Source organism: Tauraco erythrolophus, chromosome 15 (assembly GCF_009769465.1).
Source record: "Tauraco erythrolophus isolate bTauEry1 chromosome 15, bTauEry1.pri, whole genome shotgun sequence".
Classification (NCBI taxonomy): Eukaryota; Metazoa; Chordata; class Aves; order Musophagiformes; family Musophagidae; genus Tauraco; species Tauraco erythrolophus.
Window position 1 is genome coordinate 22121599 of NC_141479.1, and position 14737 is coordinate 22136335.

Sequence of the window (14737 nt, forward strand, 5' to 3'; positions counted from 1 at the left end):
TCACCTGCTGAGCACCAGGGAGGTGGGTGCCCGGAGTGGTGCTGCCCACTGGACAGCCCTGAGCTCTGGGGTACCTCTGGGGCTCCAAGACCCGGGGAGGCCGGGGCAGCTCGGTGCTCCCACCGGGGATGAGCATGGCCCTGCTGACGTTAGTTCCTGCCCTGCCTTTCGTGCGTGGTGCCAGGACACTGTCGGGGCAGGGTTCTGGCTCTGGGGTTTGATTCCTCTGCGGGTTGACGGGGGGGCAAGAAGCTGCTGGCTGGAGCGTGGGGTTTTTGGGGCAGCCCAGAGGATCTGCTTATCCTCCGTTGGAATAAGCATGCTCCACGGGGAGCTGCTCACGAGGGGCGATGGTGGAGACAGCTTTAATCGCGTGGAACCGTTTGAGTGGGAACTGGCCTTTGTGCACAGTGGAGCTGGTTCAGGGAGCTGAGAGGGTGGGAAGCACCGTCCGGCTGTCTGTCTGGAACTCTGCGTGGGTCAAGATGGAGCCATCCCACCCAGGGCTGAGGCAGAGGGGCTGCCCCGTCCCGCGCGGCAGCGCTCTGGTGCCCGTGGGCATCAGACGCGTGTGGTTGCTGGAGGTCCCAGAGGGCTCGGGCTCGGGCTCAGCCCGGGGCCGTTATCGTGCTGGCCGCTACCGCCTCGCTTCGCGGAACCGTAAATCCGCTTAATGGGCTGGGTGGGAATTCCAGCTCACCTCCGCTAAATAGGAGCTCTGATGCTGCGCGCGGGGCACTGGAAGTAGCTGAACTGAGACCTTATTCAGGACCAAATCACCCCCAGACCCCCTCCCAAAATAATAATAATCCCTCTGACATTCTGGCTGCCGGCAGGACACAGGCAGCCTTTGTGCTCAGCCGTTCAGGGGACCCTCTGTTGGTGCAACAGCAATGTCCCTTTGTGCGTCCCGCGTGCTGGACTGGGACAGTGAATGGAAGGTTCTGCTGGTGTTTATTTTCTTTAAAAAAGCTGAAGGGGGTGGAGAGGGGGAGAAGGAAGCCGGCTGGGAGGTTCATGTTCACATCCTCCACTTGGAGACACCTTGTCTTTGCTGCTGGGCTGCCGCCCCCTCGGCTGGGCGCCCGCACAATGAGGGCTTGTGCGGCTCCGGCGGGGAGAGGCGCGCTCGGCTGCCGGGCGCTCGCGGAGGGGGATGGAGGGGACCCCTGGACCATGTGGGCACGGCTTCTGCACGGCTCGGAGAAAATGCACATCCCTGGGGCTTGGAGCAGCCGGGGAGAAACAGGCTCTGGGTTCGTTGTGGTTTTCAGCTGCGCTCAGTAGCATCTTCTGTGTTGGGCTCTAAAATGGTCCGTGAGATTGGTTCCCCTTGGAAGCCAACTGGGAGCATCTCCTTTAGGCAGACGGGTAACACCGAGCTGAGCAGAATCCCTTGTCTGATGATGGGTGGGAAACGAGCAACAGGGTTGGGCTCCAGCCTCCGTGCTGTGCTCCTGCCGTGCCCTGCCGAGAGCACCCCGGGCACCGAGGGGACACCCGCCTCCTTGGCACTGAAAACCCAAAATGCTTTCACGAGTCCTGCGAGTGCAGTCTGTCCGCAGACCCTGTGGTGCTGGGCTTGGAGTGCCAGCACGGGGCCGCTCAGCTCAGAGGAAGGATGGCTACTGGCCGTGGGCCTGTGTGCGTGGCACGTGTGCTGCAGCCGGCCTCGTGCCGGACTCCTTCTCCGTCCCCTTTGTGTCCCTTCCCGGTTGTGCGAGGCCGGCGGGCGCTCTGCGGGGAGGAGCAGCTCTGGGCTGGGAAGGAGGGCAGGAGCCACTCTCCAGGCCAGTGCAGGGGGTGTGTGGCTGCTTCTGGTCCTGGCAATGGCCAGTGGCAACGTGGCCTCCACGCCTTCGCCCCTGGTGCTGTGCAGGCGCTGGGCTGGCAGCCTGGAGCCGTAGGTGCTGTCTGGGTGGCAGCTGCACACCCCAGGGTGTCTCACCCTGGAGCCAGGAATGGGATGAGGGGTCCATGGGGAACGTGTTCCCATCCTCCTCCTCCTGCTTCCACAGGTGGTTACCGCACCCTGTCCCCGCAGCGGACTGGGACAAAGCAGGTTGCTAAAAAATGGTGCCGTTGTGTCATGAGCAATCTGTGTATAATAAAAATAATATTTGAGCAAATGAGTCAGGAAGCGTCTGGGCCGGTGTCCCAGGCTGGTGCAGCCAAATTTTTCTGACTTTCTGTGGTGGAGCAGAGTGTTTCGGTCCCGCTGGCTCCGGCGGGCATTGCCGTGGTGGTGGGAGAGCCCTGCCTGCCCGTGGGCACCACGGCCGCCTCGTCCGCCCATCACCCGTGGGACGTGGCCCCGCAGCAGATGGCTTTGTGTGACAACTGGAGGGGACTGCGGGAGGTGCGTGGCAGCCTCTGCACCCTGTGCCTCGCTCCAGGTGCCAGCGGCTTCCAGGGGCACCTCTCGCTGCTGTCCATGTGCCGTAGGGAGCTGCCGGGAGGCCGCAGAGGAGCTGGAAGGGTGGCAGGTGTCTGTCCTGGGGCACAGGGAGGCAGAGAGCCGGGGCTGCCAACGTGTGTCGGTGAGTCAGGGCAGGCGCCGGTTCTCCGAGCAGCTTCTGGGTGCCCTGGCATGGCACCGTGCGGCTCATCGGCTCCCCTTCCCCACCGCCGCAGCCTCTCGCTCCGTGTCCGTGGGGAGAACGGCGAGCGGTGTTCCCAGGGCCGTTACCCCGGAGCAAAGCCGCGTGGAGCTGTGACTGGTGAAGTCTTGCTGAGCTGCTGGAGCCAAACTGGCTCAGGTGGGAGGGGGGCGGAGCTGGCAGCTGTCTCCAGGAGCCTCTTAGCCTGTGCCACCCGCTCCAGAAGCTTCTGCGGAGTCGGTCTGACGGTGCCAAGGAGCGTTTCTGTGCGTTTGGGGACAGCCCTTTGTGCCCGTTGCGTTCGGTGGAACCGATATGCGGGGATGAGGATGGAGGGATGTGCCTGGGGTTTCCCTTTGCTGTTTACCTGGGTTTTCTTCATGGCATGAGGACAGCCCCAATTCTGAAAGACGGTGCCTGCTCCTCTGCAGCGTGCCAGGGCTTCATTGGGTGTGCAGCCATCAGCCTGCCGTGTGTCCCAGGCACCTGCTGGTGGTCACCTTCACGCAGGATCCTTCTTGCTCCATGTGCCATGTCAAACCAGCCGAATCCCCTGGCTTTCCTGCCACAACCTCCCCTACAGCCCCAGTTTCTGGATCTGTGAGCGATGGTGGTCTGGGCTGTGTTGCAGCCAGGGCCCCTGGGGCAGCTCCATCCCTGCTTTGTGAGCAACGGCTGGTGAAGGAGGGTCTGCCTTGTAGCTGGTGGTGGGACTGGTTGGGTGTCCTCTGGCGAGGCCGGTGGGTACACGTAGGTGTGGGGCCAATGCTGGTGGTGCTCGCTGGGACAACTGGCCCTGAGGGAGAAGGCACATTGTCCTCTGGGGGCGTGGGGAGGCCTGGAGGGGAGCAGGAGGCTGATGTCCTGTTCCGTGGGGGAGCCGGGGTGGTGGAGCCATCCTCCGTCACCCAGTGGTGACTGCTTGGTGTCTTTCTCCACGTCCCCTCATCTCCCACAGTGGAGAACAGGCAGCTGACCCTGGACCTGCAGACGGAGAACAAAGGCAGCGTTGTCTCCGGCGGAGAGCTGACGATTTTCCTGGACGGGCCTGCTGTTGATCTGGGAAGCGTGCCGAACGGCAGTGCCGTGGCAGAGGGTGAGTGCCGCCCGGCTCCGCATCCGTGCGGCCGCTCTGAGCACGAGGCATGGGCCGCAGCGGGAGAGGAGCGGGGCTGGGAGCGCGGAGAGATGTCTGCCCCGTCGGGGCTGCCTGAGGAGCGAGCGGAGCTTGTGCTGGCCGGGGGCTGGTGCGTTGCTTTCCCTCGGCTCCTCCTTTTCCCTGCTGGGAGACGAAGCCTGCAAAATCTGGGAGTCTTAAACACAGCCGCCCTCCTGGTGCCGCCAGTTCTGCAGAATCCTGCGTTCCCCTTCGCTGGCGCCGTGCTCGGAGCCGTGGGTGCTGCGGGACGGGCTGTGCCGTTGCACACCAGTGGGAGAGGAGAGGAGAGGAGGGCACCCCGGCGTAAGGGCAGGGGGTCCCTGTGTGCTGCTGGGTCTGTCCTGGGGTACGTGGAGCTATTGTGCTTTTGGGTCTCTGTTCTGGAAGAAGGGAAGGGAAGGAAGAAGGGTAGAGCTAGTAGGTGCCTCAGTCATTTTCTTCACTCGCTTTTTCTTCGCCTGTTCAGGGTCCCAGGTGCCTGGACGGGACCCCGGCAGCACGGCCGCAGCCGCGGAGAGCAGACAGCAGCCTCCCAGTACAAACTGCTTCGGAAGCAGACCAAGGTAAGGGTCCCGTGCCGGCAGCGCCTGCCAGCCTGTCACTGGGTGGTTGCTGCAGCCCTGAGGCAGCTGAGAAGTGTCTGGATCATCCTTGTGTAGTGGACCCCGCTCTGGATCTCCCAGTGAGCCCCCAGCAAAGCAGCATATAGGAGGTGTGGAGCAGGGCTGGGCTGTCCTGGAGGACAGCAGAGCTGAGGTGCAGCTCACCCAAACCTCCCTTAAACTGTTTGTTTCTGGAGGAGTATCAGGTCTGTGATGGCCCAGACAGTTTCCACCAGTTGCTCTGCTGGCAGCTGAGGGAATGGTCTGTCGGGGAGGTGCAGGGCAGGCTGTGACCAGGCAAACCAGCAAAGGACTGGTCTGCAGGGATCCCTTCAAGTGGGGATTATGGGATCCCAGCTCTTGGCTTGAGCGCAGCCCTCTTGGCCAGCCTGGGAAGCACAATGCCCCTCGGGGTGATGGTCACAGGGGGACGCTTCCAAAGGTCCAGGGAGAGCAGGAGAAGCAGAGCTGCAGGGAAATAACAGCTGCTTCCAAAGGAAATGAGATGCTTGGGCACCAGGCCATCCTGCGCCTGGCACTGTGCCCTTCCTTGCCTTCTCGCTGGGCTGGAGCAGCTCAGTGCTGCTCCTTTTGGAGCTGTGGTTATTGAGACGTGTCACGCTGTCAACATGGAGTTGAATTTAACACCTATTTATATTTCCAGAGCATGGCAGTGGCCCAGCAGCCTCTACAGATGTTCTGGTTAAAGTGTGCCTGGAGCGGGTGCCCGCAGCTTGCCCGATAAGGGGCTCTGCGTGCCCCCAGGCTTAGGAGCCCTCTCAGCTACAAGCCCCACACCTCGAGCTTTTCTGCTCCTTCTTCATCTGCCAGGCACATGCAAGAGATGAGCGAAGCAGAGAAATGTTTTTGGCTCTAAAACATGACCCTGTCCTTCCATATATCTCCCACCCGAGGAGGAGTGGGCTGGGACATGGGGAGCAGGTTGCTGAACCTGAATGTTGCTTCTCTCCATTCCTGCTGTCCAGGTGTTAAAACCTTCTAAGGAGTGAGAGTGTCCTAACAGGAGCTGGACTTTGCGGCCACTTAGCAGCTATCAGTAGGTGCTCAGAGCCTGCCAAGAAAGTTCTGGTGTGGGAGGCTGAGCCTGGTGACTGGGTGGGACTGCCTGCTTTCCCATTCCCAACTGCTTTCCCATTCCCAACTGCTTTCCCATTCCCAACTGCTTTCCCGTTGTCTGCAAGTAGTTTCTGCCTCTGGTGTTGTCTTGACCTGTGAGCGTGAGAAGTGTGGTGAGATCTGGCCAGCACTTCTGCAGGGGACATTTCGAGACCTTCCAGGTGTGCTTGTGATCATTAAAATCAATGATTAAAAAGCAGATCATGGCTGCTCTGGCACGGGAAACTTCCTAATTCCTAATTCTCAATTCATCCTAGACTCACCCAGCTTTAGGGCGGTTCTGGACATAACTCACAGTTTGATGTGGTGCTGCTGCTTGGGGCAGAGCGTTGCTGTACGTACCCGGCGTGGAGGCAGCTGCCTGCTCTGGAGGGGGGGTACAGGTCCTTCTCCCATGGGAATGCTGTTTGATGTTGGCCGTGTTTATACGCAGCTCCGTGTTTGTTTTCCTGGGCTTGGTGATGGACGCTGGCAAACTCGCTCGCCAGCAGGATGGAAAGAAAAGGGTCATTCTTCGCTCCTCAGCTACTTCTCCACTGTCCCCTCAAAGGAAACTGCTTGGTCAGGGCTTCTCTTTCTTCTCCTGAGCAAATGTCATCTTGAGATTTGCTGCTAATCTTGGTGACGGGGTGTGAAATTCCACAGCCCCCTGTTCCGGGAGAAAACAGAGCCCAGAGGTCCCCGGCTGAGAGCTGGTGCCGTGGGTGCCCGGAGAGTTGCCACAATCCCCGTTTGTCTGGTGGTGGCCAAAGGGACCTCTTCTGCCAGCAGGGAATAAAGCAGCCTGGGTGGCTGGTGGCCCCACAGGAAGGCTGGTGGCCCTGCAGGGAGGCTGGTGGCCCCGCAGGGAGGCTGCGGCTGGCGAGCGCCCAGCTATCACGACCTGAGTGTGGCCAAGAGATGCGATGCCCAGAACTTGCCACTCGGCTGGCGACGGGCACGAGCGTCCCCAGGGGCAGGCAGGAGACGCTCCTCCGCATCGCTCAGGCCAAGCGTTTCCCTTGGCGAGACCCCTCGCTCTGCAAAGCCCCCCGTGTGGCTGCGGGGTGTCCCCAGGCGTGTGGCTTCTGCTGTGACACAGCAGCAGCCAAAGGCCGGCGAGCCGCGGTCACAGCCCTGGCACGGGCCGGGGAGGATGAGCTGTGAGATGGGTGTCGGGTCAGCTGGGAGGAGGTGGGTAACAGGAATAAAACGGGTTTGGGATTCAGAGCCAGGCGGCAGAGCTGCCGGCTGCACGTCCCGCTGCCATGGGGCAAAGGGGTGTTCCTGTGCCCCAGCTCCAGGGTGCTGCTCCACGGGTGCCACACGCCTCTGCTCCCGGCACCGCAGACGTGAGGGCTGGGTGTGGGGGCTGCCGCCTCCCTGCTTTCCAGGGGCAGGGGGAATTTCTCAGCTCGGTGTTTTGGGAGCTGAGCCCCTGCCACCCACGTGGCACTGGGGCTCTCGGGTCATGTTTCACGGTGGTCGTGCCCCAACGCCCTGCATCCAGCACTGCTCTGCACCGGGTGCTCGGCCCCCGCCTCCTCTCCGACCGTGGTTTGCAGTCTGGTGTGCCAAGGGAAACTGAGGCTGGTGCTGCCACCTCTGCTGGCGTCTCATGCCAGGACCTTCCGGCCACCGCGGCGGGAGGAGGTGGCCATTCCCGGGTTTTGTGCCCAGGGCCCACGTCAGCCTCTGCGGCGCGGGAGCTCTGCTTTGGCGGAAGACGGAGGAGCTGAAATGTTGATGTCATCCTGGCTGACACCGCTTTCCTCTTCGGCATCGTCTGCTCCCTCCGCCTCCGGCCCGGGAGGGATGACGGTGCAGAGCGCGCGACGCGGCGGCCACCCGAGCTCCGCGATGGACAGGGCGCAGCGGGGGTCTCGCCAGCCGCCCGGGGGGAGGTGGGCTGCCCTCCGCACGCCCCGCTCCGTCCCACCGGCGGGGCTGCGAGAGGCTGTTCCATCCACGCTGGGACTTGTTTTCTCCCTGCTCCTATTTTAAGAGCGCGTTCCCAGCCCCGCCGCTCTCACGTGGCCTCGCCGGTTTGTTTCCACGCGTCTATTAAAAGACAATGCCCAGATGGGAGCACTCGTAGGAGGGCTGGGCTGGGCGGCGGGCCGGCTAATTCAGGCCTGGTAACTCTGTGCGGCCGGCTGGCAGCCTGGAAACATCCTGTTTTGGTTTCTAAAAACTCTCTGGGCAGCTCTGAGCTCATCTGTGCTGAGAAGGGCAGGGACCAGATGCGTCCCGTGCCTCGGGGACTGCTCGTGGCAGGACTGGCTCCTGCCAGCGGTGCCACCTGCCTGCTCCTCTCCGGCCAGGGTGCCAGGCTGTGCCACCTCCCAGCCTCGCCTCGGGGTGAATGCGGGGAGACGGGTCCCAGCCAGCTTTTGGGAGGTGTTTGGTGCCAGTGTGCCCCGCTGAACCCCATGGACAGGCAGCGAGGGGCATCCTTCACCTCCAGAGCCCGTTCTGCAGCTGCTGCGAGTCCCCAGGTGCTGGTGGCCAAAGCAAACCCCCAGCACGGAGCGGTGTCCTGGGGGTAGCTGGGGGTTTTGGGGCGAGTTTGCTGTCTGAGGAGCGCCTCGAGGAGCCCCTGCGTGGGGCTGCGCCCCCGGAAGGTCTGTGGCTGGTCAAAGTGGCCTCGGCAGCAGCTCCTGCTCATGGGCTGCACTGCCCGTGGCTCTTATCTGATCTATTTTCAACAACCATCTGCTGCTTTCCCATGTCTCCTCCCGATCCCAGCCCTTCCTCTGCCTGCCGTCGTGAGCCGCTCCCCAAGGGAACGACTTCGGAGCGAGTGGGAGGAACCGAGGCCTTGCTGGAGCTGGTGAGGGTGGCATGACCGATGCGGAGCCCTGTGGCTGCCAAGCTGCCGTCCCCTCCCAGCCCCAGCCCTGAGACATGGGGACAGTTTGCGGGTTTTGCCCTTTTAAGGGGAGAACTTGGCTGGGGAAAAACAACTTCCTAATCCCTGCGGTCCTCACCCTCCGCGGTCGCTGCCCCGGTCTGGGATCCTGGGCGGAGGTGGCCGGGCTCTGCCTCTGCCCCCTTGTCCCCTGGAGGGGGGAAGGCAGCGTCCCCCTCCCCGTTTGCAGTAACGACCACGCTGCTTCGGCACCGCAAACAGCCTTTCCTTGGCTGTGCCAGGGTGGTGGGAGTGGGAGAGGTTGCCTGGGGGGAGCCGTGGGCACTGTGCCTGCTGAGGTCGGGCTGCCCTGGGTAGCCGGCATGGCCGGTGCCATTGCCCAGCGAAAGGGGATGCAGTGGGAAGGGAGCTCCAGCGTGGCACAGAGGGAAAAGTCCCCGAGAGATGGAGCAGCTGCATCCGAGCCCGTCACAACCTGTGCCATGATCTAAGCTCCCATCTTTCCCAGCTGCTTGTTCCCACCTTTGCAGGGGCCAGGGCTGTCCTGGCAGCAGGGAGCGTTTGCACCTTCCTCGCCTGCTTTCGTGCAAGGCCTGTAGCCACGGTGAGGGTTCCCAGCGTGGCGCAGGAGCTGGCACCCGTGCGGGATCTCTCCTGGGAGTTTTATTGCAGGGGTGGCAGGAGCAAACTGCCCGTGGCTGTGACAGCTCGGTGCCGGGTTTCTGGCCGTGGGTGCCCGGTGCCGTTCCGTGGCACGAGGGGCGGCCGGGTGAGCACCCGCAGATGAAAGCAAGGTCATTGTCACCCGGGTCACTCCTCCATGGGACTTTGCCTCTGGCAGGCAGTTGCCAGGACCTGTGGGCAGGCTGGCAGGTCGGAGTGAGCAGCAGGAAGTTCTGGGTGCTGCTGGAGGAGCAGAGACACGAGGCTGTGCCCCGGCCGGTTGTGGGGAGACTGGTGGCTGTGCTGGGGGAGAAGCGGCACAAGAGCAAGGCAGAGGGCAGGAGCGGGGTTCGTTAGTGAGGCCAGCGGGGCATCTCGCCTCCTGTGTTTCTTTCCCTTGCAGGACGCACCGACATGCGGCTGGGGCGGCCAGGCAAACCCCGGGGAGTGGAGAGCAAAGTCCCAGCGCCAGGAGCCGGCACCGGCAGCAGGCCAAGGGCGCGCAGCACGCCAGCATGGCCAACGGCACGGCCAGCGGCACGGCCAACGGCACAGGTGAACCAGCGCGGGGGGGACGGAGCTCGGGGCTGTGTCTGGGGGAGAAAATGAGTTTCTGCTAAGGCACTGGATCGGGTAGCGCCCGGGAATTTTCTTCCTGGGAATTGATTGATTTTATTGATTTTACTCTGGCTAAGCTGGGTGGCTCTGCAGAGCCGTAGGTAGATGTGGTGGGATCTGTTCTGCCTGTCGCGAGGGATTTCTGTGGCTCCTCTCTGGAGCCTCCCTGGCAAAAATACTGCATCCAGCGCCGGGTTTTTAAAAGGCTACTGGGATAGCAACGTCGCTGACGCCGTATCGAGGAGCACGGTGACCACAGCTGAGTGGACTTTTTTCAGGGTTGGGAGCGTTGGGCTGAATTTGCCCATCGGTCTCAGTGGCAATGTTTGGAGCTCTTTGCCCGCCGAGGCGGGGCGAGCAGCTGTCTGTCGAGCACCAGTGAAGGCACAAACCCCCCTCTCCGAAGGGGGCTGGCTCTTACCCCGGAGGCTGTTTCTGGAAGGGTTTCTCTTGTCCTTTCCTGGGTTTGTCCACGAAGCCATAAGTACCGTGTGGAGCGGGGACTGGGACCTGCCGAGTGCCTGACTACGAAGCTACGAGCAGCTTAGCTGTTCTCCTTTGCTGGCCCTCACGGGGCCGGCCGAGCCGTGCCGCATCTCCCACGAAGCGGTGCAGGGGCGTGGGAGATGTGGCACTGCTCGGCATCCTTTCTTTTGCTTTTATCGGAAACCTGGAAGGAGAAGCAGAGTGCCTTGTTTCAGGTAGAAAGAAATGTTTTATTCAACCCAAAAGGAAGATATTTTTTTCCTTTAATATTTTTTCATTTCATTGGAAAAGCCCAGAGTGATGTGATTTCAGTTTTGCCAAAACCCGTTTCGGGAGGGAGCAGAAGGCTGACATGAAATGTGGTCTTTCAGCTTCTGCTCCCGCTCCGTGCTCCCCTCCTGGGGCTGCGGCTCATCCCTGCGCTGTCGGTGCGGCGCTGTACTGGGAGCGAACACTGCGCCGTGTCCCCTATGCCCACCCAGCCCTTCCCAGTGGCCTTGCTGGGCCAGGGATGCTCTCTCGGGCTGTGGACAGAACTTTTTGTTCCTGCAAGTACAACTTGGCTCCTCGATTGGGTTTAAAGCACGTTTTGTTGGCCTGGCGCCCACCTCCCCAGTGGCTTTATGACTGCGCCGTCCTCATCGCTGTTTACCACTCCGTGTCTCCCATGAGTCCTGCTGGCGATGACTTTAGGCTTGAGGATGGGGAGCTGGGTGTTTTGGGCGGCTGGGATTAGTGCTGGACACCCTGTCTTCTGCTCTGTGGAACACCTGTAGGAACCATCCTCTTCCTCCTCGGTTTGGCATGTTGTGGTGACATTATCGTGGTTTTTGAGCAGTCTGTCGCAAGAAGGTCCCCATTACGTTTGTCACTCATGGCTGTAATTTCATCTGACAATAAAAGGAGATGATTTCACGGTGTGTGTTCTCCGCAGCCACGTCGCTTAGCCCCAGCCGTGCTCCCCTTGGAGCCCTTCCTTATCAGGTGAACTTTGGATCAGCTTTTCCCCTGCTTTGTCCAGGACTGAGATCAAATCGGTCCCAGCGTAGTTACCTGGGTCGTTCTGCCGGTTCCCATGGAAGGTTGGCACAATGTGACTGAAGCTTCTAGAATTGCCCTTTCCAAGGCTTGCTAGAAGCGAGCAGCAGTTGGAGATCTCCTCTGCCGAGTCCTGCAGGACTCCGGTGGAAGTCGCTGTGAGCCCGTTTGCCTGGGACCCTGCCTCGGCCGGAGACGCTGCCCGAGGGGCTCCTGCAGTTGACGCTGTGTACTGGGATTTGTACTGGGATTTCTCTGGTGCCAGAGGGTGCTGCCTGCCACCCTCCAGCTGCAGAGCAAAAGCATCCCGAGCTTCTGCCTCTGCTGCGGAGTGTCTGTAGTTCTTCAGTCTCCCGTCCGTAGGGGTTTACGCTGTCGTGAGGTTTTTTCCTGCGACACTTCTCAATACTCGGGCTCGTAGACACAGATACTCCCCAAACAGTTTTCTGTGTTTCTCAGCTCTAACTCGTGGGCTCTGTCTGCATCCCTTACTTCTGTGTTTCTTGTTGCTGGTTTGTTTGTAATGCTTTTGCTTTGCCGCTGAAGCCAGGATGTCTTGTAGCGAAAGCTGTCCTCTGCTGGGCTGCCAAATCTCTGGGTTTTTTGGCTATCTAATAAATATTTGTCGAACAAATTCCCTTTCATTTTTTTCAGTCTGCGTTTTCCTCCTCATCAGTTTTCTTTGTAATTTTCCTTTGCTCTGTCTTTTCCCCTTCCCTTTTCCAAAAGTTCAGTGGAATCCAGCAACGTTTAACTCTAAGGAGTGCTGCTGTCTTGCTGAGCGTGGGCTTCCGCCTGCCCTGGGGAGGGGAAGCTGCACCAGCAGTTGGAGTTCCTGCTCCATACCTGAACTCCAGCAGTTGGAGTTCCTGCTCCATACCTGAACTCCAGCAGTTGGAGTTCCTGCTCCTTACCTGAACTCCAGCAGTTGGAGTTCCTGCTCCTTACCTGAACTCCAGCAGTTGGAGTTCCTGCTCCTTACCTGAATTCCCGTCAGGCACGCAGCTTGCAAACATGCGGAAGAGATACTGAGCGGAAATGCAAAGTACTCTCTGCTTTTGTCTCCGGACAAAAGGCAGTGAGTGGTTCCCAGAGGGATCTGACTGCTGGGTGAAGGTGCTGCTGCCTTGGCTGCAGGCTGGGAGCACTGTGAGTCCCTTTCTCGGGTGGCAGTGGCTGCCACCCACCAGGGGCTCTGCTTCCAGGGCCACGTGGGTGCGGTAAATCAGCTGGGCCCCCATTACCCTTTCCGGGTGCTAATTCTCCATCCTCTGCCTTTCCAGTGAACGGAGATGCAGTGGGTGCTGCAGACGTTGAAGAGGAAAGGCCAGCAGCGGGAGCGACCGTACCAACCACGGCGGTGGCGAGCGTGGCTGACAGCTCCATCGCTCCTGCCCTTCCTGCCTTGAGCAGCTCTGGCGAGGCAGAGGAGGCAGCCTCCGGCTCCAGCGCCCCGCCGGCCCGGGCAGCCGTGCTGGCCCTGGATGCTCTTCCCCCCGGGTAAGCTCTGCCTTCTGCTTGAGACTTTCCTTCCCCTGCCAGGGTCAGCGCGACGCAGTGCCTGTGGCCCACGGGGAGGGAGGCACGGCCCTGGAAGGATGGCTGAGGGGGACACAAGCAAACTGGGGCACTGCTGTGTGCTGGAAGAAGAGGATGCTTGGGGAGGGGGCCGTGCTGCACCAGGAGTTGGTGGAAACGATGGTGGTCAGCAAAGGAGAGAGGGCCTGGGGGTGCCTGTCGGGGATCCCTGTGTCCGTACTCGCCTGGCACAGCCTGTTCTCCCTCGTCTGAGCCATCTGGCTGGGGCTTGGCCGGTGTGGGTTCTTCCTCTGGGCCGGGGTCTGATGTGTGTCCACTGTGGGTCCCTGGTGAGATAAACAATGAGTCGCATCTCTGCGGTGAGCAGCCCCTCCGCATCCCTGCCCGGGGAGCAGCAGAGTCCTCTGCTCTCCTGGGGCTGTCGAAGGGGTCGGACAGAGGAAAACAGTGAGAGGGTGAGTGTGGATTTCCAGGGAGCTTCCACTGAGCAGGAGGGCACGGACGTGCACTCCAGAGACACCGCAGAGGCATCGGCCGCTGCTTCCGGGGGTGGGCAGGACCCACGTGGTATTGCTTGGTAATCCCAAGCACAAGTACAGGCTGGGCGGAGAATGGATTAGAGCAGCACGGAGAAGAAGGATTTGGGGGTGTTGGTTGATGAGAAGCTCACCATAAGCCAGCAATGGGTGCTGGCAGCCCAGAAAGCCAACCGTGTCCTGGGCTGCATCCAAAGCAGCGTGGGCAGCAGGTCCAGGGAGGGGATTCTGCCCCTCTGCTCTGCTCTCCTGAGACCCCCCTGCGGTGCTGCATTCAGCTCTGGGGTCCCTGACATCAGAAGGACATGGAGCTGTTGGAGCTGGTCCAGAGGAGGCCACGGAGATGATCTGAGGGCTGGAGCACCTCTGCTATGGAGACAGGCTGAGAGAGTTGGGGCTGTTCAGCCTAGAGAAGAGAACGCTCCAGGGTGATCTTATTGCAGCCTGCCAGTACCTAAAGGGGCTACAGGAAAGCTGGAGAGGGGCTTTTTATGAGGGCGTGTAGTGATAGGACACAGGGCAATGGCTTTGAACTGAAAGAGGGGAGATTTAGATTGGATATAAGGAAGAAATTTTTTACATTGAGGGTGGTGAGGCACTGGCACAGGTTGCCCAGAGAAGCTGTGGCTGCCCCATCCCTGAAAGTGTTCAAGGCCAGGTTGGATGAGGCTTTGGGCAACCTGGTGTAGTGGAGGGTGTCCCTGCCCATGGCAGGGGGGTTGGAACTGGATGGTCTTTGAGATCCCTTCCAACCCAAACCATTTGGTGATTCTATGGTTCTCCCTGCTGCGGATGCTCCACAGCCGCCGCCTCCTCCTCCTCCTCCTCCGTGGGCCATGGGGAAGGGGCTGGGAGGACAGCTGAGCTGGCTGAGCGGTGCCGGTGGGCATGCTGGCTCTCGGTGGGGTGGTGGGCAGGCTCTGGGCTCAGCCCCCTCCCCGCTGCAGCGGGGTCGTTCTCCCCGTGTATGTCAGACACCTTTAGTTCTGGACTGGAATCGCGAAGCGGCAAGGAGGGGTGGCTGAAAACGGCTCGTGTTCCGTGTGAAGGGAGCTGTTTGTTTTCCTTGGGCTGGGGCGATGCCTGGAAGGTCAGGGCCTCGCCGTGTGTCAGTCACAGGTAATTAGGGTTAACGGCTCAGTGTGCCTTTGTGCCCGTGTGTGAGGGGTTCTGTTCTCCGGCCGGGGCCCTTCCTGTTTCCAGGCAGCTGGAAAAGTCCAGTGCTCTGAAAAAGGTCTTTATTCCAGCCAGAGCTCATGCCTCTTTCTGCTCCCACCAGGTGGACTGAAAGTCTCCTTTTCCCCACCTCTGCACAGCCCCAGGTGGAAACAGGCTGTTGTGTCTTTCCTGGGGTGGAGAGGAGCCCGTGGCCGTCTCACCATCAGGGTCTCCACAGGCTCGGGGAGGTCGCAGCTGCTGCTTTCTAAGACACGCCAGACTTGCATCTACCTGGCCCAGCTGGGTGGAAGGTGGCCCGTGCCCTCCCTGTGCCCATCTCCCTGCGGTGC

General features: G+C 60.9%; 1 protein-coding gene across 3 annotated transcripts in view; it reads left to right on the plus strand.

The window, feature by feature from the left end:
* WWP2 (WW domain containing E3 ubiquitin protein ligase 2) overlaps positions 1–14737 on the plus strand; it is a 42274-nt gene that overhangs the window by 8133 nt on the left and 19404 nt on the right. For 2 of the 3 annotated variants that reach the window (XM_086621215.1, XM_086621214.1), the window contains exons 5-8: positions 3559–3696; positions 4226–4322; positions 9416–9549; positions 12438–12654. In XM_086621215.1, coding sequence (XP_086477341.1) covers positions 3559–3696; positions 4226–4322; positions 9416–9549; positions 12438–12654 — 586 coding nt within the window. Of the gene's footprint in view, positions 1–3558; positions 3697–4225; positions 4323–9415; positions 9568–12437; positions 12655–14737 lie in introns of all 3 variants that reach the window. The other variant, XM_086621213.1, reaches the window with a different exon arrangement.